This window comes from Hirundo rustica, chromosome 16, assembly GCF_015227805.2.
Source record: "Hirundo rustica isolate bHirRus1 chromosome 16, bHirRus1.pri.v3, whole genome shotgun sequence".
Classification (NCBI taxonomy): Eukaryota; Metazoa; Chordata; class Aves; order Passeriformes; family Hirundinidae; genus Hirundo; species Hirundo rustica.
Window position 1 is genome coordinate 7,806,744 of NC_053465.1, and position 27,036 is coordinate 7,833,779.

Below are 27,036 nucleotides of genomic sequence, written 5' to 3' on the forward strand. Positions count from 1 at the left end.
CTTTGAGGTCCCTCACGGTGGGCTCTGCTGACACACAAATCAGGTCAGCTGGGCACTGGCAGCAGAGGGATGTCCTTTACTGTCAGCAGCTTGTCCCTTCCCAGAACAAGCCTTGTCTTTTCCCAGAAAGACAAAACAAGATTCGCCTCTTCCCAGAAAGACGAAACAAGATTTGCCTCTTCCCAGAAAGAAGTGACAAGACCCTAAATCTGTGAATGATTTACTATTAGTTGTCACACAGATTTGCTCCATCAGCAGCAGTGCAATGCTTGGCCACCATGCACCAGCCAAGCTGCAACCCATCACATCCTTGCGCCAAGGGAAAACACTGGGACATGGATTTGCAACCCCTGTCCAGAATCCAATCCTGATGGGCTGTAGAACACCAGTCCCTCAGGCTGCTCTGCACCCAGGGGACATTTCTGTACCCAAAGTGTTTGTTTTCCTTAAACATCCCCCTCCCATGCTGGCTGGTCCTGAGGTTTGCTGGGTTTGGCCTCCAAACCTGTACATGACCAGCATGACCACAATTCCATCTGCTCCAGCACATATGAACACCTGTGAGGCCCCTGGCCTTCACTGAACTTTTTCCTAAATGTTGTTACATGAAGCCACTACTGCAAATAAAAATAAAGAACACGTTTTCTACCTACTGTTGCCTTCCAGCAGGTGAGAAAGAGGCAAAGGATGCTCGTGGCACATCCCTAAAGCCAGTGGAATCACTGACAAATACACACCCCGGCCTCACTCCAACATTCAAGTGCCCTGTCTGTTGTGACATCTTATCCATGTGTTTTACCAGGTCATTTTTTTTTTTTTTTCCAGAGCATTAGGGACAGATTACATTTTCTAACCAATCCTAGAAATGAGTATACATAAAGTTTGGAACTGACCAGGGAACGTACCAAAACCTGGCCCAAGAAACCAAAGCCCACAACAACCTGTCCTGGGTCAAAACTCTGGCAGCACAACTACGCACCCTCCCCTCACAGGCTGCCTCCACCACTCCAAGGCTCTGCCAGCCCTTCCTCATCACCACCACAACCTGGGATCTCACAGTGAACCTGTCAGTCAGTCAGGAGTGAGCTCCTCACCCTGTACAGGTGCCACCATTCCTTGGCTACACAGTAGGGAATGCACACCAGTGCACTGAGGTACTCAACTGCCAGGGCAGCTGTCTAATAGTCAAATATTTTTGGAGGCGTTTGTTCCAGCCCTTAAAAAAAAAACAACAGAAACCTGATTTGCAAAGGCAAGGAAGGACAGCCAGTACCTTTTCACATTTATGTCTTTGAAAACCCCACCTTAGTTCCTGCAACACCACACAAAGGTGGTTTTCATTAGGAGGAACCACACCTGTTCCCACAGCACTGCCCAGCCTCTGCAAGGCTTTGTGAAAGCAGAGCTAAATATAGTCCCTTTAAGGGCAGATTTGTAAATCAGTATAAAACATAATCCGCTTTGCAGACACTCTCCAGGGCATATGAAACAATCACTGTTTGCCCACAGAGGCTGTTGCAGACTGGTTAATTGAAGAACCCCTAAGCCACCCCAAAACCTCCAGAACTAACTCCCAGGGCAATGTAAAGACCCCCAAAGCTGAGAGGCATCAATAACACTGATGCTGCTGGAACAGCAGCTCCTGGTGCTCATGCAGGGAGGCACCTCCCTCCCATTTCAGATTTGGCTTTTATGTGTATTTTTCCCAGAGTAAAAATTGACATGTCCTACAGAAATCCCCCATTTCCACTCTGCAGGGAAAGCTGACACAAGGATTGCCCCAAGTCACTGCCTGGGTTTGAAAAACCCACACAGAACCCAAAGGGTGCTGGAGCATTGAGCAAAGAAGTAAGGACACTACTGTTCAATGACACCCTCTTTATTCAAAAATAGATATCTATGAGACATTTCAGAATATACTGCTGTCAAACGGCAGCCTATATGTCTAAATTAATTCCTAAGTCAATTAATATACAGATTTAAGCTTTTGTTAAAAAAGACACACTGTGGGGAAATCTGTTTAACCTTCAGAAAATGTCACCCAGTTCACCAGATGCCCTTTGCCCAAAAAGTAAAACAAATAAAATTAAAAACCACAAGACTTCATTTAAATTAAGCAAAATAAAACACACGCATATATTCAGAAAAAAAAAAAATCAAAACATTTCAATTAAAAAATAAAAAACTAGACAGACAACTCTCTCACAGATCTGCCCAAAACACAAACGTGAGATGCCAACACATTTGTCTACATCAGTTTTTGACAGTTTTTGTCCTAAAATGGATACACATTCAATCAATGCTCAAAATGACGTAGTTTAACAGCCTCGGGGTAATGCTGTGAGCTGAATCAGGATGGAAAAGAGTCTTTTGGTTTGGGTTCCTGAAGTTTGGTGTTGGGGTTTTTTGTTTGTTTTTCATTTTTGGCAAAAGCAGAGAGAATGTACAGTGCTTAACCTAAAGTCTGGACCATAAAAGGCTGCACAGTCAAAGTGACTCAGGGAACGCACAGTTCTGCCACTGGAAAAATTCATGTAAACTAAAGAGAAAAAAACATCTGTTGGCTGGGCAGTGAGGGTGCAAGGAGCGTTAAAAAAAGGACAAAAGGAAGTGTCAGTAGGAAAAGGACGTGAGCTTCTGAACAACTGAATGATCAAAAGATGCTGTGTTGTTGTTTGCTGTAGCTGAATGCTGACCGGGCTATTGAACAGCCTGCAAAATAAATTAATGCGGAGCAGAACGAGCTTTGCATTTCTGCATTTTCTTCTCCTGGCTTTGACACCAGCTCAACAACACAGGGAGGCACAGAGAGCGTGTTTCAGCTCACTTTAGCCTCTGTCTTACAAAACCTGTGTTACCAGATCAAGTGTCTCCAGAAACAGAACCTGTTTTATAGTGAGAGGTGCTAAATTTAAACAATTGTATCCAGATTGGAATGGTTCAGTGATCAGAGTCCAGCTTGTCACACCTAGCACACAAACTGAAATGTATCTACACCCCTGGCAGCTAAAACACTAGCCAGCAACATAATGGAATTAAAAGCTTTTTAAATTTACCTTTTTTGTTTTTTACACTTTTCCTGATTATAAAAATCAACTCACAATCTGTGACACAAAATTAAGTACATCCTTCTAATATCTACATGCATGGACAGGGTACATGTGCATACAGGATATATGCATATATATGGGTCTATTTTCTAGATAAATAAATATTTATACCACATTTTACTTCTGTGAATCAGATAACTTCGCTAAAGCTATGGAGAGAGTCTATATCATTGTATTTTCAATGTAACCATCCTGAGAGCAGACCTAACAGTGCCTGTCACAGGGACACCAGCAGCTGCCACACACCATTCCAGCCTCTCAGGTCATTAAATCAAAGCTTTCAACACCCTCTAATTTCGTATAATGAAGAGGAAAAATGTGGTATAAATCTAAGGTAGCTAGAACAAAATTTACTTCCACTCCCACTTAGGTAATATCCAGTTCTGCTTTGCTCAGCACAGTGTAACTTATGAGTCTACCTCTAATTCACAAAGAAAAGCCGCTTATTTTTATTGCCTCTGACGTCAATTTACATCCACGCCAAATGGGAACTACCTTCACATCAGGCCACAGCATTCTAAGGAACTGCAGGTTTAGGAACAATCTTTCCCTGTAGCATTGCTGAGCAGATGCCATCCCCTGACGCCGCCGCGGCACAGGACGAGCATGCACACACATCCCTACAAGGCCCACGAGCCATTCCACTGCTCCCAGAGATGGGGCTCACAAACCCAACGAAAACAGATGAGACTTATTCCAAAATCATACAATATTTGTACAGGGGGAAGATGCTGCACGGTCAACGTTCCCCCGGAAGCTCCCCAGGTATGTGTGTACATGATTCGTGATCTTTGTGGGGTAACAGGTGCTAAGAGTAAACAGCAACTAAAGAGTAAGGGAAAAGATGAGAGAAGTTTGCCTGAACAGACCACCCCCACTCCCTTTAGAGCTCACAAAACTCACTCCTCTTCCTCCCCTCACGTGAGCCAGTGTACACAGAGAGGGTGAGTACGAGCAGCCAAGAGGTTTAAAGCAGGGTCTGCAAGTTCCTTCCTACTGCAGATCTTGGAAGACTGGATTTCCAGCCAACACCAGAATCGTCTTACTTCTGCTGGTAATAATGAAAACTGGGGCACATGGTTTGGTCTAGTCTGTTGAAAACAGGTCCCCAGCAGATGGCAGAGGTGCCAGACCTCCTGTGACGTTGGGCAGCAGTGACAGGTCTGGAAGGCTCTGGATGTGAGATTTCAGCTCCTTGCGCACTTGGGTTACTCGAGCAAGCTTCTGTTTATACTCCTGAGGGAAAGAGACAAGAGAACAAAGATTAAGCACAGGTTAATTAACTGTGCTGTCAGTTAGGCCAGGAGTATCTTCCAGGTGAGGTGGCCAGGCCCTGGTGCTCTGAGCAATTGTTGGCGTGACTGCAGACCCAGCCATCTGCCCCAAATTCACAGCCTGTCCACTGTGCTCTGGCATCCCCAATCTAATAACCCTGCCCTGCCTTACTAATTTTACATGTAAAATGTCCCCTGACCAGCACACACTGGGGCCTGGTAGAGCATTTGAGAGAGTTGCTTTATCCTTGTGTTCTTCCCCAAATACTGACTCCCAATTACTGCCAGAACGTTTCTCTGACACCCCTCCACTGCCAGAAGCCACAGGCTGAGGCACACCACAGGTATTACCATGCTGCCAAAATGCTCACTGCTTTCAAACTTGATCAGTTTTGAACACTTAATTAATCCAATTTCCCCTTTGGTTGTCAAACAGGGTCTCCTTTATGAGCTCACATTACAACCCCAGCAGCTGTGCCATGAGATTGGCATGGCAGGGACACCATGGAAACACGTGTAGGACCACTGAATGTAAACCAGGGAAAGGCACAGGATACAGACACTAAAATCCTCAGGATTTTATTAAAGAGGGGGAAAAAGAGCAAGCTAAAAATCTCCGAAGAGGAAACTTGCAAGTGTTTTTTTCCACAAATGAGGTCTGGATTGAGTAGTAAAAGTGCACTAGGAAATCCCTGTCCATGGGCAGAAATTCCCCCAAGTCTCAGACACCAGTGACTTGTGTTCATAATGAGGAGATAGAGAAGTTTGGACCCTGAAAATGGAAGAAGAAAGAACTGTACCTTGGTCAGTTCTGGCGAGAGGCCACTTAAGAGCAGCCCAGCATACATCCAAGTTATCCAGTACAGAAGATTAATTAAAGATTGTTTATGCAATTTTCAAAGTTTTGTGATTCTATACATTCAACATAGCAATCACAGAAGACAGCCATTCAAGGAATAGAACTCCAGTAGCACGTAATTTTTTTTGGAATGTGCCAGTCTTTACTCAACTACATGTGGCCTACTTTTCATGGCACCTCCAGAATGCAGGAAACAATGAGCTTAAGAAAAAAAAAAAACCCATACAAAGAACAGACTGCCACACAGCCAGCTAGAATATCAATTTACTTTTCATTTCTTAATTACTTGGCAAAGAGAACAGAAGTTTATATCTCTGAAGATCAAATGAAACTAGGCACATGTTTAATCAAAACATCTTTCTGAAGAGTTTACAACTTTAATCCAGACTTTCTAACCTTCTCAGTGATGGAAATTCTCTTCACCTTCTCCAAACATCAAAGCACAGCAGTTCCTGTGGGGTTACAAGCAAGGAGTTTACACTCTCTGTGTTTCATTATTTCGAATTAGAACAGTGAGAGCAGCCATCAATCGCAACTCCCAATACCCCTGCAATGGCTATGTAAGTGTATCCCACGAACTTCCTGCCAGAACCAAGCAGGAATGTCTTAACAGCCTATTTCAAACTTAAATCCTTCATGAGGCTCAGTGAGTTAATATAACCACACACTTCTGTTAACATACACAGGATATACAGTGAAATAATCAAGTCCAAACAAAGCCCTCCCAGCTCCACGAACTGCAGGGTGCTCTTCTCATGCCTAGAGAACAGTAACAAAAAAAATAAAAACCACCTCAAGGTTCACACATTAATTTTGTGAGGATTTGCCTTGTTTTAATGAAAGACAGAGGATCAGGACAAAAAAAAGAATGCACCCACAACCCTAATTACACTCTTTCGTGAATTCTTAGAGAGAAACAAGTTGAGAAAGTCATGAGATGAAGACAAGAGAACAAAAACAAACCCTGCAGATTCTTTAGCATTATTAGAGAGCAGCTGGAGATAAAGAGGGATGACATGGAGGCACAGCATTCCAACACTTGGGATTCTTCTCCAAAAGAACATGGGAGCCAACCCTGGGGGAAAGGGAGAGAGTGCTCGGAGCGCTCAGCTCAGGCCGGTGCATCCCCAGTGCTGGAGGCAGGAGACAGCAACACACCTGCTCCTGCACACACAGCAGAGACAGCACGAACATCTATTGAGCGCTTGTACTCCAAATGCTGGCAGAGAAAAGGTGGAAGAGGCTGGACTTGGAGATCCACAGAAGATCATCTTAAAAATACTTTTAAATCCATAATTCAGGCCATTGTCAGGGAGTGATGGATATCAAGCCAGGAAAGAACAAGCAGCACTTCCTCCTCAAGAATGTCAAATTGTCAAGCGTGAGTATCAGCAGGTGTTCCTTTTTTTCTACAGTTAATTCCCACTAAAGACAGGAACAAAAAAAAAGAAGAGCAAGGCAGCTGGCAAGTCTTCCAGGTCTGATAAATGGGGAGTGAAGATGAAAAGAAGTTGCATATTCCAGGCATAAGCCAAGGGAATACCTCAAGTATGGCTTGAATTGCCAAGATCTACATAAAACAATTACGGGTTTATGGATCCACATAAAACAATTACGTAAAACCAGGTACAACCTCCACAGAAAGATGTCCAGCCATTTTCAGGGCATTTCAGGGCAAAACTGATGTGTGACCAGGATCCACCACTTCTCATGGACAGTCAGGACTGGAATGCGATGGCTTGTAAGCTGAAGACGATTTGCGTAACCATTAAGAGTTATATTAGATGCAAACAACATTCCTTCCCCGACAGAGCTACTTAAGGGAGGGAGAATCTTGCCAATGCCTTGCCGGACAGCCCAGTTCTCATAAAACACACCAACAAATGAAGAACCACCAAGATGTGTCCAAACCACACTGCTGTTGGCAAACATACAGACTTGGGAGCAATTCTTCTGCATATTAACAGCATCAACCTGCTTTCAGATTCACAGTTAACAGCTTCAAGTGTTTAGGAAAATACTGCTCTCAGCATGTCCTTATTTTCAGGGATACTTTACATTGAGGGCATCATGAAACACTAAGTGATCAGAAGTATCCCCCCAATTTGGAGAGTGAATTTTGTACGCATATGAGGACCAAAAATAAACATTAAGTCACCTTGAGAACCATATTCCTTTCAATTCTAAGTAATTCCACCTTACGAATAAGTAAACACAAGCATTATCTAGTCAGTACCAGAGGCCTAAATCCTACCAGTTAAAAAACAAACTGAAAAAATAAAGAAAAGAAAATTCTCATGAGGAAAAGGCAGCAACAGCCCCCAAACCATTAAAAACTGGCTCAGAAAAACATCACTAAATTCAGGAATGGAAACAAAGAGTAATCCAGAAACCAAGATTTCCTAGAATAAATACTTGCTGGACAGATTGGATACACATCACAGAGCATGGTAGAAAACTGTCTGCTCCATGCTTAAACCCTTTCCATCCCTCTGGGCCTGAGATGCTGTGCTGACTCCTGGCAGAGCTGTCAAGGAGTGGAGAGACCATGAGCCAGTACTGGGACAGGGAATGCTGGCTGCTCCCCTCAAGAATACACAGCAGCAGAGACACAGAACCCCCTTCCAGCTTGAGGGCTTTGCTCTTTCACAAGTTCTGGCCATACTCTGCAACACAGGACGCTGGAAGCAGGTTTTATGGGAATCCATGTTTTTCAGGTAGTCCATGACATGCCTGGCAACTGCACCTTGCAGATTTTTCCACACGGTCCTTCCACTCCATGAAACCGAACAACACAAAGTCCAGTTAAAAGAAGCTGCTGCTTTCCGAGGCCTTCATTTGTACTCTGTGTCTGAGCTAATTGTCTCACTGCTCATTAGGCTTATATTAAGATTAATAGTATTTGGATGCTATTTGCTTTTTTTAGACAAAATAATGAGATCTCTGCTGTAAGCAGGAGTTTCAGGATGATAGAGAAAAAAAAACGGTGCTGTGCCACATGGATGCTTTTGCTAATCAACATTTCCTTTCAGTGCGTGGCGTTCTACATCCTCAGCGGCCAAGAGAATTAGATACTCAGTCCTTGAAGCAAATGCAAAATCAGAATTAACCAACGCTGAATGAAGCTGACAGAGTGTTTCATTCCAAAGCAGCCGTGCTCGAACATTACAGAACTGACTGTAATCAACATGACAGGAAATTCATCCTGAGCACTGCTGTGCGGCCTGGTTCACCTTGCCATGTTCCACAGCATAGATTTCAGCTTATTTTGGCTCAGAGTGTGCACTGGACACGTCCTCTCCTGCGCAGGGTCGAGTAGGAACATGCTGTAAGTCATCACAGCAATTGCATCTACTGAAAAAACATCTAGCTAAGCATTAATGAGAATTTGGAAAGTGAATAGGAAGAGCAGCCGGTCAGGCACAGTTTTGATATGATGCAGCTTGAGCCAGCTGCAGGAAAGCAGAAGATCACAAGCCAGGGGGAAAATGCATCAGAGGCTCGGCAGAAATTTGGAGAGCATGTAGTGAAGTGAGAGGTCTGACAGCCACGTGACTGTATGTTCAGGTAAAACCTCTCTTTAAAAATATTAAATACACCACAGTACTGCAGCAGGTTGTTTAGGTATCCCTCAGCCTCTGCTCCTTGCCATGTCACCTATGTAAAGTACATTTAAAACATAGTCACTAGAAAAAGGACAGAAAGGAAAACTTCTGCCATTCCACAAGCTCACTGCATCAGAACCCTCCTCCAAAGCAAAGTGAAACCACATGCCAGGGTGAAGCCAGGTTTCCTCATTCTGCAGCAGCACTAAACCAGCAAATCTGAGGTCTTATCTGAAAGATGCAGACCGGGAATCAGAGCTTGAATGATGTTATTTCCTTACAGAGTCTTCAGTTCATTTTCAGGCTTAAATTTGTTCCGTCTCATCCTTTTAAATTTGACAAGGCTTCTTCTTCTGCAGCATCATCATCACACTTCAGCAGAGATGGTGTTTCTGCTCGTGGCAGAATTAAACACTCTCAAACCATAACTCGTTTCCTTGCTCTCCTCTTTGTTTAGGACAACCGAAGAAGCAGCAGTAAAAGCCTCCACAGAGCATTTCTCCAGCTGCTTCTCAACCTCTGCAATGCTCAAAAGCTCTCAGAAAAAGCCCAGGCTGCTGCCACTGTATGATGAACACAAATCATCATTTCATTTGCCAAATACCCTTCCAGAAACAAACATTGAGGGGTTGCATTTGATGTTCACCACAAAAATCAACATCCAGGGCACAAACCAACAGCCACATATTCACCTCCCCAAGCATCTTAATGCTTTTCTAGCTAAGCAAGAGAGCGGTCATACGCTCACTCACTTAAATAAAATACATAAAAACATTGTATGTTAACGTCGTATTATTTTTATTCACTTTTATTGTTTAGTATTATTCTATTTGCAGCACTACTGTGATTATAAATACCTACAAGCACCCACAAACTGAAGGAACCGTATCTTTGCATTGTGCAAAGAAACACAGCTATTGCCTCGAGCCATACATGGCCTGACAGAGCCACGTTCCCTGCGGTTGTCAGCTCACATCCCTACGGAGCAGCCTGTGCTCTTGTCCCACACTCAGAGGCACTAGTGGCTCACAGCTGACAGGACTGGAGCACAGCCTGGCATTTCTTGTCCCGTTAGTCACCAGTTTGTTCCTACAGACCCAGATCTGACACTGTCTGGGTGCTCCAAGCCCAGGATCTCCGTGCCAGGGTTGCAGAGCCGACCCCACTCTGCTGCTGCTTCCCAAAGCTGCTCCTGCTACTTCACACATGTCAAATACTGACAATTTTGCTTCCTGGCAGGAACCCTAAAACTCAATCTCCTATTTCACTGTCTAAACCACTGAAATGAATATACCACACAACCAAAGAATTCCTGTCTGAGGGAAGCAGCAGCCACAAAGCCGTGCCAACAGTGACACACTACAGAGACCCAGGCAGTGGAAGCAGCACAGCAATAAATTGCCTATTAACCCAGTGAACTAAATTGTATTTCAAGAAAATGTGTAGTGCTGGGCAGTCCAGGAAACCTCAAGTGAGAATGCAATTCATCCCTCAGAGATGCATTATCAAAGAGGGTTTGCAAATTTGTGTGGGCACAGCATTAACACCTTATTAAAGGTGCCTTGAAGCCATGAATATTAAAACCCACAAACATCTAAAAACCCCCAGAGCTCTCAGCAGGACTCTAAGTGACAATTTTTCAGCTGCAGCCAAGAAGCAGAATATTTCCCCTAAACTGGATCTTAAATACAGTATGTTCTTCAGATTTATAGCTGCAGACATGTAAACACACACTTATTTGAGCACATACACTGCTCCATGCAAACTGCCTATGCTACAGGATTCCTCCTGTCACCTTTCACCAACACATATACAGAAAGTATGTGGAAAAATTGCCTTCACCAGCTGCACATCAAACCAAAAATTCTGAATGCACAACTTTCTCCCTGTTTTTTCTGCCTCTTCTCCCCATCAGATTAAAACAATCGTCCCTCCACTCTAGGTTTCCTACTGTCAGTAGTTACTTCATACCCGTAAAGCTTCTACACAATTTGCCATTTCCTTGCACTACTTTTCCTTGGTTCTTTCAGTCTCATCTGTTTATCAGACTTCATTTTACAGCTGCCTGGTACACCAACATGGGATGTTCCCCCCACTACATTTCCATTCTACACATACTAATTCCCTGGATTTTTTTCTCCTTGCCTGCCATGCATTCTGGAAGAGTGCTCTGACTTCAAAAGACAATTCTCCTTGAAGTCCTGCAGGCTCAGGTGCTAGAGGACAAAAAACCTCCCCAGCTGATTGTGCTCAGTAATTGTAATGGGGCAGCAATGACCAAAAATAACACAACTCAGGAAACCTCCACTGGAAATTTAATACTCCTGTGAGATACAAGGACACATCTCACTCTTATAGAAACAACAGTTCCTGGTTCTATGCTTGTCTGAAAGTGGATTTTATTTCTTGTCATCTGCTATTGTGAATGTCCAGGCCACCTCTGATCTATCCCAGCCATGGAAGATCAAACAAGCGGCTGCATTATCAAGCCCACAACTGCTGAGCAGGATGAAGCACCATTTTAAAAGAAATTCAGAATTCAGCTGTTGAATGACAGTATCCCCCATACCTTACAGGCAGTTAACATAAGGAATACCTACCTCTGAAAATAAATGCCTTGTTATAGGCTCTTTACTATCAGTTTGGGGCCAGCTGATTTTACTGACTGATAGAATTAAAAGAAAATCTACCTTCTTAAGTGCCCTTAGACTACATTCAAAATACCACAATACCACTCCCAGGATAAAGGAATCATAATTATTATACACTTTGATTTTTTCTACTGCTACCCTAAAACCAGAGTTTGTCCATTTGTTATGATCTTCAGGCTCTGTTCCAGCTCCCTCCCTTCAAATCACCAGCGTTTCTTCACCCTTCACTGTTTCAATCCTTACTCCTGCCAGCTGTATCCATGCTGATGTGTAATTCCCTTCCAAAGCCATGTTCCTCAGCCGGGTCCCTCAGTTAAACAGCCTTACTGCAACTGATGACAAGAGCTGTGTCACAGGGGTTTGATGTGCAGAGTAGTCTGAGCATTAGCCCACAAGATACAAACACACTGAGTTTATATATGTTTTGACAATTTGCTGTTCCATGAGGGACAGCATTAACTGGATTAATAAACAACTGCAGCTCTTTAGACCACAGAAGTTGCTTTTCAGAAAGACAGATAGACTTTGCAAGTAAATAAAATACAAAAAACATCCAGAGCAATTTCCATCTCCTAAAATATAGCTCTGGCTTATTTCCATCAGAAGCCCCTCTCCCCAACCAACAGCCTTGGCTAGATGAGGATGGTGAAGTAAACAACCCATCTTCTATCCAAACACACCCTCTGATCTAAGTCAGAAAACTTACCGCACAAGAGGAAAAACTCAAAGTACCAAAGATCCTGGAAAAGATACCTCAAGAGAGCAAAGCCTACAATGAGTAGATATGTAAAATTAAATTGTTTTAAGTTATTTTCTCATTTCAGACCTTGCCTGAGTAAGTGTTTTGGTTTTTTAATACATTTTTAATTGCTACAAGTTTCAGATCCTTCTAGTAAAATGCTTATTAGCACTACAAAGAAAAATCCAGGCTTATCAATACTGTGAGAACATCAAAGACTCAAACAAAACTGATAAGCAGATCTGGCCTGCCTTATCTGTAACCAGCATCTTCCACTGTTTATTAACCCTCTACAAGGGCAGAACAATGGAACGCTGTAATCAGGCAACATCCCTCACTGAGGTTTGAGAGCTGACACGAATATCAATTGTGCCTCATGTTCACTGTTGGAGTGGCATTTCCTGCAACTCTGTTTAGACTGCTACAGCACTGAGAGCCACCTTGTCTGGCAGCCAACCTAAACAGATATTTAATAAGATCTTGATATTTAAATAGGATCATTCTTTATTTTCTAATGTAGTGAAGAACTGTGTGTACACCTAATAGTGAGCAAGCAGCCTGTCCCATCGCCATCAGCAGGATTACTATCATTAACAAAGCAACTCAGCTAGCAAAACACTTCATTTTCAGGGCTACATTTCTCCCTCTGCCAGTTACAATTTTCAAGTAACACTCTTTACCAAAAGGGTATTTTCCAAACAAAAATCCTCCACAACTGTCACAACATTTCAGCTATTGCATTAGAAATTTTAATTTCATATTGTCGTTACGGATTTCTCAGTCTCACAGTCTCAAACTGACTCAAAATTATGAATTGTTCTGGGCCTTTTAAAATATTATTGTGCAGCATTTGCTACCTATTTACAGCAAACAACAGTATGTCGATTATTTACCTTTTTTTTTTACATACACATTGGTGTCCTTCTTTAACCAAGAAAAAAACCCAAAACCTGACCCAGGACTACCACAGAAAATAAATCAGTTGCCAAACAAGATTTGGTTTCATGACATCATCTGTATCCATGTCTAAAAGTGTTTTTTTCTGACTCAGTCATAAGACTGATGCTATGCTTGAAGAAATCCAGTCACAAGACATTGAGAAGCTCCAATATAAACACAGGCAAAGAAAACACTCAAAATGAATTTTATCTGGGAACAATGTTGCCGAGCTGTCAGACGACGAGGTTTGCCATGAGAGTAAACAGAGACGGCAATTGCTGCAGCTCAGTCTCCTTCCAGGAGATTTTGTCCTCCACATCCCCTCCCATCCCACCCTGCAGCAGCTGCTCATCACCAGCACTCTGTGCAGAGAAGCCGGTAATGTGCCGCCAAGGGGCAGTTTAGCAGATGGCAGAGTGACATACAACCACAGTCATTAATTAAACTCCTCGCTAGTCCCACACCGTGCTGCAGAAACAACTTCCACGGAGAAGGCACGTTTTGGATAAACAGCTGTAAACAGCTGGCTGCACAGCCTTGAATGCTGGGCTGAGCAGGGGGGTGCTCAGCTCAGCCCCAGGCTGTTTTAGAGTCCTGCCCTCCCTATTCAAAGGAGCTGCACAGGAAACACAAGTCACTGTCTTTCACTACCAGCCCTATTTACACTGCAGCACAGAAGCCTTGGGTTAGTGGCTGTTAAAGGATGGAGAGCAGCAGATATGGCTTAAACTGCTTCCCTTAAACAAGAGGGGCTCAGGAGGCAGATGAAGAACACCTAACCATCAGGAAAATAACAAAAAACCCAAGCAGTATAAAAAAACCTCAGCTATTTATGACAAAGGGAGGTTAATTTTTTTAAAAAGGGCATGTCATAACAAAATAAAGTGTGTTTTAGGCCAGTCTATTTTTCTTTAAGAAGTATAGAGCTCTGGGCTTTCCAGGTGCATTGGAACATCTAGACTGAACATTAGGACAGATTTGCACTCTCCAGATTTGACACCTCTTTCTTACCCATTTTACTCCAAGCGTAAAGGCATCTAGAACCTAGATAACCTAGAACCAAAAGTGAAGATTACACCTGATAACACCTGGAATCATCTCCCTCGGGAGAAACCCGTAGATTAGGAGCGCAGGGCGAGTGTTTGGTGAGCCAACTGCTCTGCCAGCCCCGGTAACAGGCACTCACCTCCAGCTTCTTCTCCTTCTCCGTGAGCACATCCTTCTGGTTCTGGGTGTACTCGATGAGCATCCGCGCCAGCTGGCGCCGGTCCTCCAGCTCGGCCGCCAGCCGCCCGTTGTACTCGGCCAACAGCAGACACGCCTCGTCCACCGTCTTCGACAGCCGCTCCGCAGCCTCTTTGTCTGCGTGCAAAAGCGGCGGGTGATTTAGAGGACAAAGTTTAAAACTTCCAGTGGTTGACAGAAGGGCTGCAATTCGTGAGCCGCAGGCACAATAACATCTTGTTCGTAAATATACTTCTGGCTTGACAGGAAAATAAGGGCTGTTATCACAGGGGTATGGAGGAAATAGGATGTACGCCCTTTGTGGAGTGTATTTTAGACACTGACATAACTGACTGCGTTTAATCCTCGCAGAGATGTCAGTGAAAACGGGGATATAAAAATCTATCGACAGCCTCTGCGAACAGGTTAATTAAAATGTTAGGATGTATCTTCAGGTAAACAAATCAGGTGGTTTCTACATTTAAACACAGGGTGCACTTGTTAATTCTTCTTAGATGTGGGTACTTTCAAATGTATTGACACAAATCTAAGAATTGCACACGGTCCAGTTGGACGCTGTAAGAATATATTATGAACTGCCAAATAAGTGATAATTCATAATGAGTTCTAAATTAAAACTACCTCCAGGAACAAGAGTCAAATCAGTTCAACCTCTAAATGCTTCTATTAAAATTACTTTTCAAATGCAATTGCAGAATTTAATTTAAACAAAGACTGACAGATTAACGGGGGTAGCAATTTGCCTTTCCCATAGCAATCAAGGAGTATGTGTGTACTCAGCAGTCTAGTGGAACTCAAAAATATATCAATCAAGGACTATGTACGTATTCAGCACAGTCTGATAGAACTTCAAGATATCTTAACAGTTGAGGTGTTCAAAAGCAAACACATCCACTTGAGAACTCTGGCCCAATTTCCTTCACATTCTTGCAAAATGCTGATGATGCTGTCAAAGTAAAAAAGCTTCAGTCCAAGCCAAAAAAATGGAAGCAGCTACGTAAGTTTAATCTGCAGTGTTACTTCACAGGATTGGTATCTGTTAATTACCCCGGAACTACAAAGCAGGGACACAAAAGTAGGAAATCATTTCACCATACATTGTGATTATTAAAAAAAACCCACTTTGATTTCTAAGTTATTTTTTGGACCCATGTTCATTCATCTTCCAGTCTCATACCTGTAATTTTCTCCAGTAATGAAACATCTTGAACTTCCTGAGGCAGAGAAGCAATTTTTTGCCGCACTGTCGCATCTCCTGACGCTGCATTTTCCAGGTCTTGTAGGGCTTTGATCAAATCCTCGGTCTACAAATGAGCCAACAGTAAAACCAGGTAACCTTAACCACATCCACCTTCCAGGGAAGTGGTCACTGCAGAAGAGCTCAGCCACCTCTGAAAGGCACCATTTGGGGAGTATTTTCTTCAAGTAATTTTTAAACCTAACACAAGGAGCATTCATTGAGTTTTACACTAACCCCAGTGTTTAGCTCCTCCTGCAAAATTACAGCAGGGTCATCCTTTTCAAGACTCTGCAATGGGAAACTTCTCAGTCCAATTAAAAGAAGTGATCATTTAAGACATAGCTGAGAAGGACATGTCCACACCAGTCTGAGAGAACCACTAGCCCTGTGCACTGCCTCAAGCTGGCACTGAATCTTTCACCCAAGCATCCCTGACAGTCTCTTTGCCTCCCTGGAGTATACAGGCACCTCTTTGTTCTGTTCCAAAGCTGCATTCTGACAGAGCAAAAACATCCAACACCAAATTTCCATCAGTCCAAACAAAACTGTATTGGATTTCCATCATGACAAGGTTTAGAATTCTGCAACTCGTTACTGACTATAAACTCCAGTGATGATAAAAGCTCTTTCTATGAAGCAAACTTTGTAATCTCCTGATTTTGCAAATCCATGGCTGTCCTCACCCAGGTCCCTGCAACTGAACTGGGCTCCTCAGTGTGCCCTCAACTCATCTCTCAGCTGGCTTTAGTGCACTGAGCAAAGATGTGTCAGTTTGAATTACTTCACTCAAAATGCATCCAAACTTTAAAAGGACATGGATGAAGACAACTCTAGGAGGACCATCCCTAACATGTTGTATTTCCTCCTCGTTCAAAAATATTTAAACAGAGAAACTCCCTGAACAGGAAGAACAAAGTGTTGCTTTTCTGTTTTAAAAATCCTGAAGTAGGGGAGGTTTTTGAAACAGAACACTAGGCTCATAAACACAAGCACTGATTTTTGAACTGCAGTTCAATAGTTTGAAAAGTAATGAAAACACTGACAAATTTTAAATAAATATTTTCTTAATCTGAAAAACAAAGAGGTCCATTACCTAATGTTTACTACTTCCTTGCAAACTGCAAATGATTTCCAACAGTGAGAATGCTTATAATCAAGAGAAACCATAAGCTGCAAGGCATCTGGAGGTAAAAACAACAACAAAATTTTCACTTATTTCCTTGACAACTGTTATTTATTTTTATTTTTCAATGTTTACAGTTTACCAGATGGATGGTGTAATTTTTTATCCCCTTCAAATAGACTCTGGGTTAACATATGTTCATGCTGTAGCCTCAAATGGCCGCAATGATTTTCTATTTCATTCCAAATATTTCCACCCCAGAAACATGGAGCCTCTAAAGCCTTCAGTGCTGGTTTTCCTACCAGCTCCATACAAACCTAACAAATGCTGTGCTTTTTAGTAACTTATGGAAAGATATGGCCTACAAAAGAAAATTGTGTATTAACTGTTCACAGCTTTAGGTTTTAAAGGTTACACATTGATTTAAAAAAGAATTTAAAATATGGCCTGTTTTTCTAGCAATCCTTTCAGATTCTATCCTGGCAGCGCCACTCAGACCTTGGGTTAGACTCCCTGGAATTGCTCAGAAGTGACACACTATTGCAGTAGGAAAAAGGAATCTGTTGCATTTCACATGGACTTCTCAACCCCAAACTGCATCTCGGCACTAAACCCATTTCACTTGTTGTCAGCTCCACCTTGTGGCTGCGACACAGGGGAGGTGGCCGTGACACAGGGGAGGTGGCCGTGACACAGGGGAGGTGGCCATATGGCCTCCAGAGCTCTTCCCAGGCTCAACCCATTCCACATACCAGCAGCGGCCCAGCAGTGGGGTCTTGGGGTGAGTAGCTCCCAGGGTAATCATCATCCTCCTCCTCTTGTATTTGCTGAAAGGTTCGCTTTAAAGACTTCTTCTCTTCTGCAACTGAAGACATAGAAACAACTCATTTGGAGGCTAGATCTGTCCACCTTAACTATCTCTACTTCAAAGAATTACACCAGATGGATGCTCTGATGATTAAGCCCTCTAGGGGATGACCACAGCTGGACTTTAAAGTTGGCATCACATTCCAAACACTCAAATGCAAAACAGTAAAAAAAGGTTGATTTCTCCCCCCATGTATCTCTGTACATGCCAGCCTGAGGATACACGAGCAGTGTGAACTTCATATGTGTTTCTGTCTCCTACAATGAAAGTAGTAAAGGCAAATAAATGTGCTATTTGTCAATAAATGAGAGATTTCAACCGTGCTCAGATGCTCTGGCTAACACTGAGTGTACAGGTGAGGATTTCTACCAGTAGAATTGAAGCATTGATGTGAAGGAACACAAGGACAGAAGAATTTTGAGTTGTCTTTCTGCATCCACTCTATGCTCACTGTGGTCCCACAATCAACACAGTAATTGCTGGTTATTCAACCTTCCACTCTTTCATTCACAAAACATCAGCACAGTTTTGTGAAACTACAACTCCAAGACGTGACAGCAACAACAGCGATGGGCAAAGCATGAACTGATCTCCAAGCAGGTAACCTGCGGCACTTCAGAAACACGGATGTCATAAAGCAAGACAGCACTGGTTAAATGAACCTCAGCATGGCAAACATTAGCTTGAAAGGGAAGAGACAGTTTATTTAAATGAGTCAGAAGTCCTAATGAAGCCTTTGAACCAGTCACAGAACCTTCAAAAGAAAGTAGCTAATTTTTCAGACTTGCCACCAAACATAATAAGATGTGGCATAGTTTGTAAGAAATCTTTGGACAGTTTTAAGAACATCTATTCACTGGAATCAAGTCTTGCCAAGATAACCATGGAGCTCAAGAACAGATTCTGTGTATAACTTGATTCAAAGGAAAATCCAAGATCATTGAATTTAAAACAAAACCAGACTCTCCCATTCTAATGGGGAGCCAAACAGAAAGGTCTGCCCCTAAATGCAGAGTTTTGCCTGCCTTGTCAGGTGGGACATATGAAAAAACCTCATTCTAAAGGAGAGAAATCAGAGGAGCTGTTACATCCTGCTCACTGGGGAAAGAGCTGAACAACCTTCTCAAGGCAGACACGAACACATCTGTCAGAGAATAGACTCACTCAATGGAAGGCAAAACAGCACACAAAATCTACCCTAAACCAAAGCAATTGTTGATGTTTGATAGAACAAAGCTACCCAGGCTAGAAAAAGGACAGCTAATTATTGTATGTATCCAACTGATGTATGAGTGCTTGACAATCTGACTGACAAGCCAGTGAGGCACCAGATCAACAAGGAAAACAGCTGCTGCCCACTGAGATCTACAAGAAACACGAGCTGGGTTGAACAGGAGATGAGCAGATGATAAAGTGGCCAAAGAGAGCATTTAAAATTACCCAGCCCAACACAACAGGTCATCACTATTTATCACTTCTATGTACTTATCATAAAATAATTAACCAACAGAGGATAAACATGAGCCAACCAACAGAAGAATGCACGACCACAGCGAACACACAAGTAAAATTAAATTGAGAGCTGGGATTCAAATTGCTGAAGAGTTATTCCTGCTGTGTTGCCAACTGGTCTACCACAAGACACAGAATTACACTTGCTCACCACTCTGACACAGAGGATTCAGAATTCATTGAATATTCCATCTGAATGAGGCCAAGTGAGTCTGACTAGAACCGCTCTGAAGTCGGTGGTGCTGAGCATCTGCAAACCTAAGCACCAGTCACTGGAGAATTCTAGAAACACTGTCTCAGTTTCATCAAAATAGAAAAAAAGCCCTATGCTTACTTGCAAACCCAAGAGCATATGGAGTGAAGGAACCCCTGAAAGAGAACAGAACCACAGTACAGATTATAATACACCCTGCTTGGGTAACGTACAAAATCTGCCAGCCAGGAGTAATTTAACCATCACAGTCAACACTAGCAGAAAAGTGTGTCAAATGCAGCCAGAGAAGGGGAAAATAAGCACTGAGAACATCCACAACTGATCAGAATGTAATACATATCCAAAACAATCAAGATATCCTTGTAGAATACAGACAGTTTCTTCCATGAAAATCAAGAGCCCACCTTGACATGGATATAAAGAAGATAAAGAAACCCCAATGAAGTCAGGTCTCCTGCTTTGCTGTGCTCTTCACAGAAACTGAATTACGCCCTAAAAGCCTCCAAAGAGCAAAGCACTCTCCATTTCTCAAAAACAAGAGACAATTGCTCTCCTAAAAGCTTTGCAGTGACACTCCGGGATGTTGTTACCTTGCTATTGTAGAGTCCAGAGACACTGGCAAAAGTATTTCTGCACCAACTTTTATGGTACAAACCATCTCCACTGGCTTGAGGAAAGTTACAGTGTCAAAGGCCTTGCAGAAAACTACTAGCTTTTCCTGTCAGCTGGACGCCAGAGGGATCTTCCCAGCTCAGGTGCTCACTTTTTTGTTCTCAGCTCTTGATGCCTGTTCAGAGGTAAACAAGCTTCTAATGAGCCAGCACCCCCTCCAACCATTCCAAACCCTTCTCTCTTTGGGGGGAGATTACTTGCTGCTCAAGTTCTCCTTACAATATATATTTGTTGGCAGTCTCTCCTAGGGTGAGCACAATTAGAGTTGAGCTGCTCCAAAACCATACCTAGCCCTGTGTCCAGGTGCTTTTATTTCAGCTACCCTCAGAAGCCTCCCTGCCTGCTCTCCTCTCTGTTCTCCTCCAAATTTTAATACAGGTCTGATTTTCTGTGCCAGAATTTGCAACATAAACACAACGAAAGCAGTCAGGGAGCAGCTCAGTTCTGTGTTAAGAGTGACACACTCCTACATCACAGCACATTCAAGGACCTTCTTCAACTGCTTGTTACAAAGACAGAAAAAGAAAACACATCAGCTATATCGGTTGTATTGCCTGAAGGATTTCACATCAAACCTTTAAGACCTAGTTTTTCCAGTCGTTGAGAGAAATGGGTGGTTTTTCTCTTCCCTATTGCTTGTGAAAAGAAACATCCTAATAAAAATGAGATTAACAGGAAAGCAAATGCAAGCTTAATGAATACATTTAGAGTTAAAACAATGTATCAATATTCAAAAGCTCATTTCCATGCATATGCATATCTCCTTAAGGAATCCAAAAGACTAAAATCTGGTAGTCAGTGGCACCACTGAGCAGTCAAACCAGGGAATACAATGTTTAGAAAGAGCTGGCTGTCTTACCCCTCTGTCTCTCTGAAGGGAAATCAGCTCTGCTCCACAGCAGGAACTCAGCAGGTGCAGACAACTGAACTGCTGTGCATTACCCAAGGCCTTGCTACTCACAAAACAAGAAACAAACTGTACTGCTGAAACACTCACTGATGAGCTTTAAAGACGTATCTCCTCACTGATACAGGACCCCACTGCATTTTGGCAAGTCTCACAACTCCATGTGGTGTTCTCACGACAGGCAGAGCCATCCTTCTCAGAGAGAAGCACCCACCAGCCCAGGAATTTAAGACACTGCAGTATGAAAAATAACAGAGAACTACCTGCACTGACCTGTTGCCATACCTCGGGCTGAAGAAAAGAACAGCTGCTGCTGCAGCACCAGGTATTATCAACAGCATCAGGTGCCCTTAAGGATCTCCAACATGTTAACAGCACAGCTTGCACCAATCTACAGTCACTAACATTGCCTGTTTCTCAGCTGTGCCTACCTTAGGAGTCCACAAACCCAGAAAGCCAGAATGGCTTTGGAGGAATACTGGATTATTGTTTTCCACATTTACAACTGTTCTATCTGTAAACCGGGACAACTTGATCTCCATCTTGCTTATGTTCACCTCTTTGAAAATGGAATACAGTAACACAAAAAGCCTTCTGCAACTCACCAGAAACTCAAACAACAATTTATCTCAGAAATCCATAAAACCCCCAGGTGAAACTAGCTCTTACCATCAAGAAGCTTATTTATACACACACCAGTCAAAGCAAGGAAAAAAACCCACAGGATGACTCTTCTGAATTTTTCAAACTTCTTTTTGACAATGAATTCACAAGGCAGTAACATGCACACTCATGAAAAGGCCTGAACTTTCATTCAAATAAAGGTACTACATTAATATCTCTTATTACCCAGGCAAAAACTAAGTTTCTTGCCAAGTGAAGCTGTGCACACAGCAGTTCTTGAAGGGTTTGTATTCCTTCACTCTGCTTCCCACAGACAAAGATCTTTTACTCTTAGGAAGTTGGGTTTTGTATAAATGTTTTAAGTTGAGAAGACAACAGTAGCAGAAGGGGTTGATACCATCAGGCAAAGCGAAAGGACACTGAGCAACAGCTGGTTGCCACATGACCAGTAACACATGATATCAATTATCAGTGCCTTCAGATTCAAAGTTAAACACTTGTGAAACGCCTACACAGGTACACGAAATTAAAGTTCCAAATCCTCAGTTAATCAGGTCAGGGTTATCAGGAGTGTAAATCCTGGCCTTTGATAACACACAGGGGCCTCATTCACCGCACCCAGACAAGAGGAACCCCAACATGAGCCAGTTCATGCAGAGACTGTACACCTTCACCCCTCAGAGCACCAACTCCCTCTGTCTCCATATAGATGGGACAACCTCTTTGGTCAGGGCAGCTGGCTCACAACATCTGGGGGAAAAAACTACAAAAGTTATCTTTCAAAAGGTACACCTTAATGAGGGGCAGGTGGAAGAGCACTGGTGTGAGCTGCTAAAGAATCCATCCAGCAGTTCTGCCCAAAGCAGAGTGTGAAAAAGCACAAAGCTACAGCCAGAGGTGTCTTCACATACAGATCTCATTTAGGCTCATATCTTTGTATTAATTCTACACTAAATACCAACTCAATAAGGCCTTGTTTTCATTTTTAAGAATGGCGTAAGAGCCTTTTACTAACAACCAAACCAACTCTCTCACACCATCATAACTCTGTGGGGAATACAAAAAAATATGACCAGAGCAGCAATGTCATTCCAGCTCATTTGAACACACTGACACTTCACAGAATCATAGAATGGCTTAACAGAAAGGACCTTAAAGGCCACCTCATTCCAACTCCTCTGCCATGGGCAGGAACACCTCTGCCACAAGACCAGCTTGCTCAGGGCCCCATCCAACCAGGACTTGAACACTTCCAGGAATGGAACAACCACTTCCTTCAGCTGTAAGGTGGACAAATATTCCCCTGACCAGAGCACTTGTGATTTTTAATGACCCTCACTTTCCATAGTTTAGGCATCCCACTGCTCCCCTCCTTCTACTGGAGCACTATCAGTGAAACACCTCCCAGTGCTACAGAAGAGGCAAGATCTACTGAAGCAGGAAATCAAACCACAGCAAACACAAGCTTATACTCAGTTTCTCACAGATCTCATGTAGTAATAAGGCTATACCTGTGATAGCCTAATGACATTAAATTATGCAAAGTTAGTTTTCTCCAAATGACATCAGCTGGTGTAAGAAAAAAAGATTTCAGATAAGCTTCTGGGGCATATATTCCAGACTTCAATTATTCATAACTCCTTGCTGCACCATAATAAAATACAGTAACTATGGAAAACAAAACAATTAATATGATAATGAAAGCTCTAGCAGTATTGAATAAGACATTCTAATAACCCAGCTGAGCGGAGATGCAGAGTGGGACACTCGACTTGAGCGGGACACAACAGTTCCCTGCATGACTGACTTGCTTTCACCCCAAAAGGCAGCCCTGGAGCACCAGACATCACACCCAGCCCCAAGGCACGAGACAGCACACCTGCAAACCAGAACTGAGGGTTTTATGAAAATCAGACTTCTCAACACAGTCCTGAAGAACCTCCATGACCAGCTCTGGCAACAACTCAACTAAACATGACCAGAGCTCACCTCCTCACAATATTTCCAGTGAAACATGCACCAATTTAAAAACAAAACACACATGACAAGCAATATACATTTACCTTTTGTTTGGGGGCTGTTGGAGTCTTCCATAGACAGTTTGAGCTGCTGGATGAACTCGCTGCCATACACACTCCTCTCCTGCCAGATGTTCAGCAATCGTTCCAAGGGCTTCTTGCAGCCCTCATCTGCTTCTCTGTTCAGAGATTAGGAAATCATTACAGTTCAGCTGATCAACACTCCTTATGTTTTCAGAGAGCATCTTCCAAACTGGCAGCTGCACCCATTGCAATATGTGAACATTTGGAGAGAATCTTGCTCATATTGTCTGAGACAAACTGTGCAAAATACATTTCTTGCCAAACTTCCTCTTTATCTGACCTAAAAATTGCCTGGAACCGCCCCATCACTCCCACCTCAAAGTAAGGGCAGAAAAGTTGTCAAAGAAGAAACGTGTTATAGTTCAGAATTTGCAATCAGAGTTTATAAAAAACCCTGAAGCTGACAAGTTTACAACTCCGAGTATTAACATTAAACAGTTGTTTCAGTCAATAACATTCCAATTAAAAGCAGGCTGATTGGATCATTAGGCACTTAAATGCACTCAGAGCGTGCTTTGACAGTCAGACAGCCCTCCAGAACAGACAAATACCCAGAGCATTAATGTTGTTTAGCTGAGATAACAGGACTTACTAGGCTGTTTAGATACAACCTTAACTAAACAACAGTGCATTTTTGATAAGGTGGTGGCTGCATGACTTCTCCCTTTTTAACTATGAAATTCTTCCTTCCTCCAGCATGGACACTACTGATCAGGTAACACACAAAGAAACTGCTCAAACCAGGAGGCTGGTGGGAATGCAGTGACCCAAAACATCAGCTCTTTTAAAGTCTTTTGACAATGGGGCAGAGCCATTCATTCATTACGTGGCTTTAATAAACACACTCAACTGTTCAATTCCACTGCCCATAAACAGATCTGCCAGATCTTTAGGCAACAATTGAAATAAAGTCCGTAGGAGCTGCACATAGAGAACAAACATGTGAAGCTGTGAAGGACTCGTTCACACACAAAGTTACCCATTTATACTAAACAGTCCCCAACCACAAAGCAGTCAGGATCCAATCTCTAGAGAAGGTACAAGCACCCCCTAGACCTAAAAAAACCCCAACAAAATCCAACTGAATTAAGCTTTGAATAACAAGAATGCAAATCCCTAGAGAGGGAAGCTGAAATACAGCAACATACCTGGCAACATGAGAAAATGCATCGACGAGAACAGATTCAAATTCCCTGGTAAATTCAGGACCTTTCCTCTTACTGTTCTGGATGACATCGTTTGCTAAATATAGGAAAGTAAGTTTCCTACTCGATTTTGCTGAGAAAAGGGAAAAAAGGAAAAAACAAAAGGAGAGTTTGCAGTTATTTTTTACTTCTTTCACCTGGAATCATTAACAGGGCTTTCAAAGTTGTTTATAGCTTTGCAGTCTAAAAACAAAGTTCAAAACGTTTCCATGTTACTAAAGGAAATCAAGGGCTTTCAAGTCAAGTAGTTCCCACTGTTCTCACTTCTGCTCTTTTTTAATTAATTCATAAAACAAACAGGAGTCTAATGCTTTTTGTGTACAGTGACAGCTCAACTCTGAAAAATCAATAAATTTTAAACACAATTAAAACAAGCTGCTTTAACTCACCAGCAAATTAATAAAACAATTAGTTTATTTTTTATTAACTAACTTCAGGAAAAATACTCGAATAAAACAGCGTAATTCAGAACTGAGTGAAACTGCAGGCGAAAGCTATTGTGGAGATTCAAAAATTTTCCAAACAATTCTCCAAACATCAAACTTCTTCAATATACCTTAAGTTTTCCTATTTTGACACCCCCAGTTTCTATTTCAATATGGCCAAAATTGGGGAGTTTCACTGTTCCCCCAAGCAAACCAACCACGAACACACAGAAGGCAGCAAACAAAGGTGCTCATTTCCACAACAGGGCAAACGCAGGACTTCCAAAAACTCATAAATGAACTACAAATGGCAAAAGCTAGCAATCACACAGAAGATACCCCAGCTCCTCCAAGGGGCTCTGTGCTGGTGCCCGCAGGGGAACGGTGACACTGGCTGCTTTCAGAGCTGCACCTGGGGCCAGGGCACACACACAGACTCCCAGAATGGTCTGGGTTGGAATGGACCTTAAAGATCACCTCGTTCCTACCCCCTGCCATCGGCAGGAACACCTTCCACTAGGCACCAGGAGACTCCCTTGTCTTCAGGATGAAGCCACCTAGGAAATTACCTGTCGTTAATCTGCAAGAAAAACACGCCCAAAGTGTTTCTGGATGATAGCACCGAAGAGTTTTATAGACTTCTACAACTACTTTTTCTTTGCTTATCTCCTCTCTCTAATTCTATAATGAGTGAGTTGTACGAATCCAAACCCAAAATTTAAAAACGGAGCCAAACAGCCAGAGCACTTCCGAACTCCCGAGCACAGCCAGCGGAACGTAATTCGTACAGCTCTTGTTTTACAACCAAACCGCCCGCCCAGAGCTGAGCATCCTCTCTCTCTCTCAACCCACACTTAGATCTGCCTCAATCCTCTGCCTTCCCAAAACCGCCGCCTGTATCACCGGAATACACCCCTCACACGTGGTAGTCCCCCCAAAGTTTAGTAAACAACAACAACAGCAGGTAAACAGCGCCCAGGCTCCCATGAACTCCCAGCGCAACAACTTCTCCCGGCGCCGACCCGCGGAGCTCCGCGAGGAGGAACCGGCCGCGCTCACCGGTAGCTCCGCGGGCGGCCCCGGTACCTCGGGGCAGGGGCTGCCGGAGCGGCCCCCGCCGGACAAACCCCCCGCGCACCTTTGCGGAGCTCCCGGTGCCACACGGCGACGATGGGCCCCGCGTGCTTGCGGTGGTGGATGAGCCACAGCGAGAGCGTCTGCACGCTCTGCTGGGAGTTGCTTAGCTCCGACAGCTTCTTCTCCAGCGCCGACTCCGAGAAGGAGGACATGGGGCCGGGGCTGCTCCGCCCGCGGGGGGGGCGCGGCGCGGCCTCACCGACAACAACCCGCCGGGCCCGCCACCACAAGATGGCCGCCCGCGCCCTGACCCCGCCGCGGGGCGAGGGGCGGCATCGTACGGAGCGCCGGAGGGAGCCGGCCCGCACGGCTGGCGGGTTCGGCGCATGCGCCACCATCACCAGCGCTTGCGCACTGAACGCACTCGCGATTTTTCTCACGGCGCCTGACCAGGCCCCCGGGAGCTTTGTGGCGCTGACAGCCCCGTTACTTCAGTGTCACGACGCTGGCGCATACGCGTTACGGGCATCTGAGAGTTTTCTCACGCTGCCAGCCCCACTTCGCGGGAGATTTGTGGCGCTGGTGCCGCGGCGTCACTTCCGGCACCCTCAGGGCTGCCCGGCCTGGCCCCAGCGCGGTCGCGGT

At 43.6% G+C, this 27,036-nt stretch overlaps 1 protein-coding gene across 2 annotated transcripts; it reads right to left on the reverse strand.

Moving 5' to 3' along the window:
* Positions 1 to 1,863: 1,863 nt before the first annotated feature.
* On the reverse strand, positions 1,864 to 26,699 carry RPRD1B (regulation of nuclear pre-mRNA domain containing 1B). Of its 2 annotated transcripts, XM_040079648.2 has the most exons (8): positions 26,453 to 26,697; positions 24,833 to 24,962; positions 23,646 to 23,779; positions 17,538 to 17,650; positions 15,600 to 15,726; positions 14,364 to 14,539; positions 5,640 to 5,695; positions 4,210 to 4,346 (listed from the first exon to the last, which is right to left on the reverse strand). In XM_040079648.2, the coding sequence occupies exons 1-7, from the start codon at positions 26,601 to 26,603 to the stop codon at positions 5,663 to 5,665; spliced, it is 864 nt and encodes a 287-aa protein (XP_039935582.1). In that variant the 5' UTR covers positions 26,604 to 26,697; the 3' UTR covers positions 4,210 to 4,346; positions 5,640 to 5,662. The 2 variants fall into 2 exon arrangements, with proteins under 2 accessions (XP_039935580.1, XP_039935582.1); XM_040079646.1 differs by lacking the exon at positions 5,640 to 5,695 and having other exon boundaries at positions 1,864 to 4,346; positions 26,453 to 26,699.
* Positions 26,700 to 27,036: the final 337 nt, after the last annotated feature.

Bases quoted from the DNA above. Each gene is read 5' to 3' on its own strand.
- RPRD1B (XM_040079646.1), bottom strand. From the start codon at position 26,603: ATGTCCTCCTTCTCGGAGTCGGCGCTGGAGAAGAAGCTGTCGGAGCTA. The intron at 15,727-17,537 runs GTATGTGGAATG...GCTCATTTGTAG, and splicing joins CCACTGCTGGGCCGCTGCTG to ACCGAGGATTTGATCAAAGC. The intron at 4,347-14,363 runs GTGAGTGCCTGT...TCTTTCCCTCAG, and splicing joins AGAAGGAGAAGAAGCTGGAG to GAGTATAAACAGAAGCTTGC.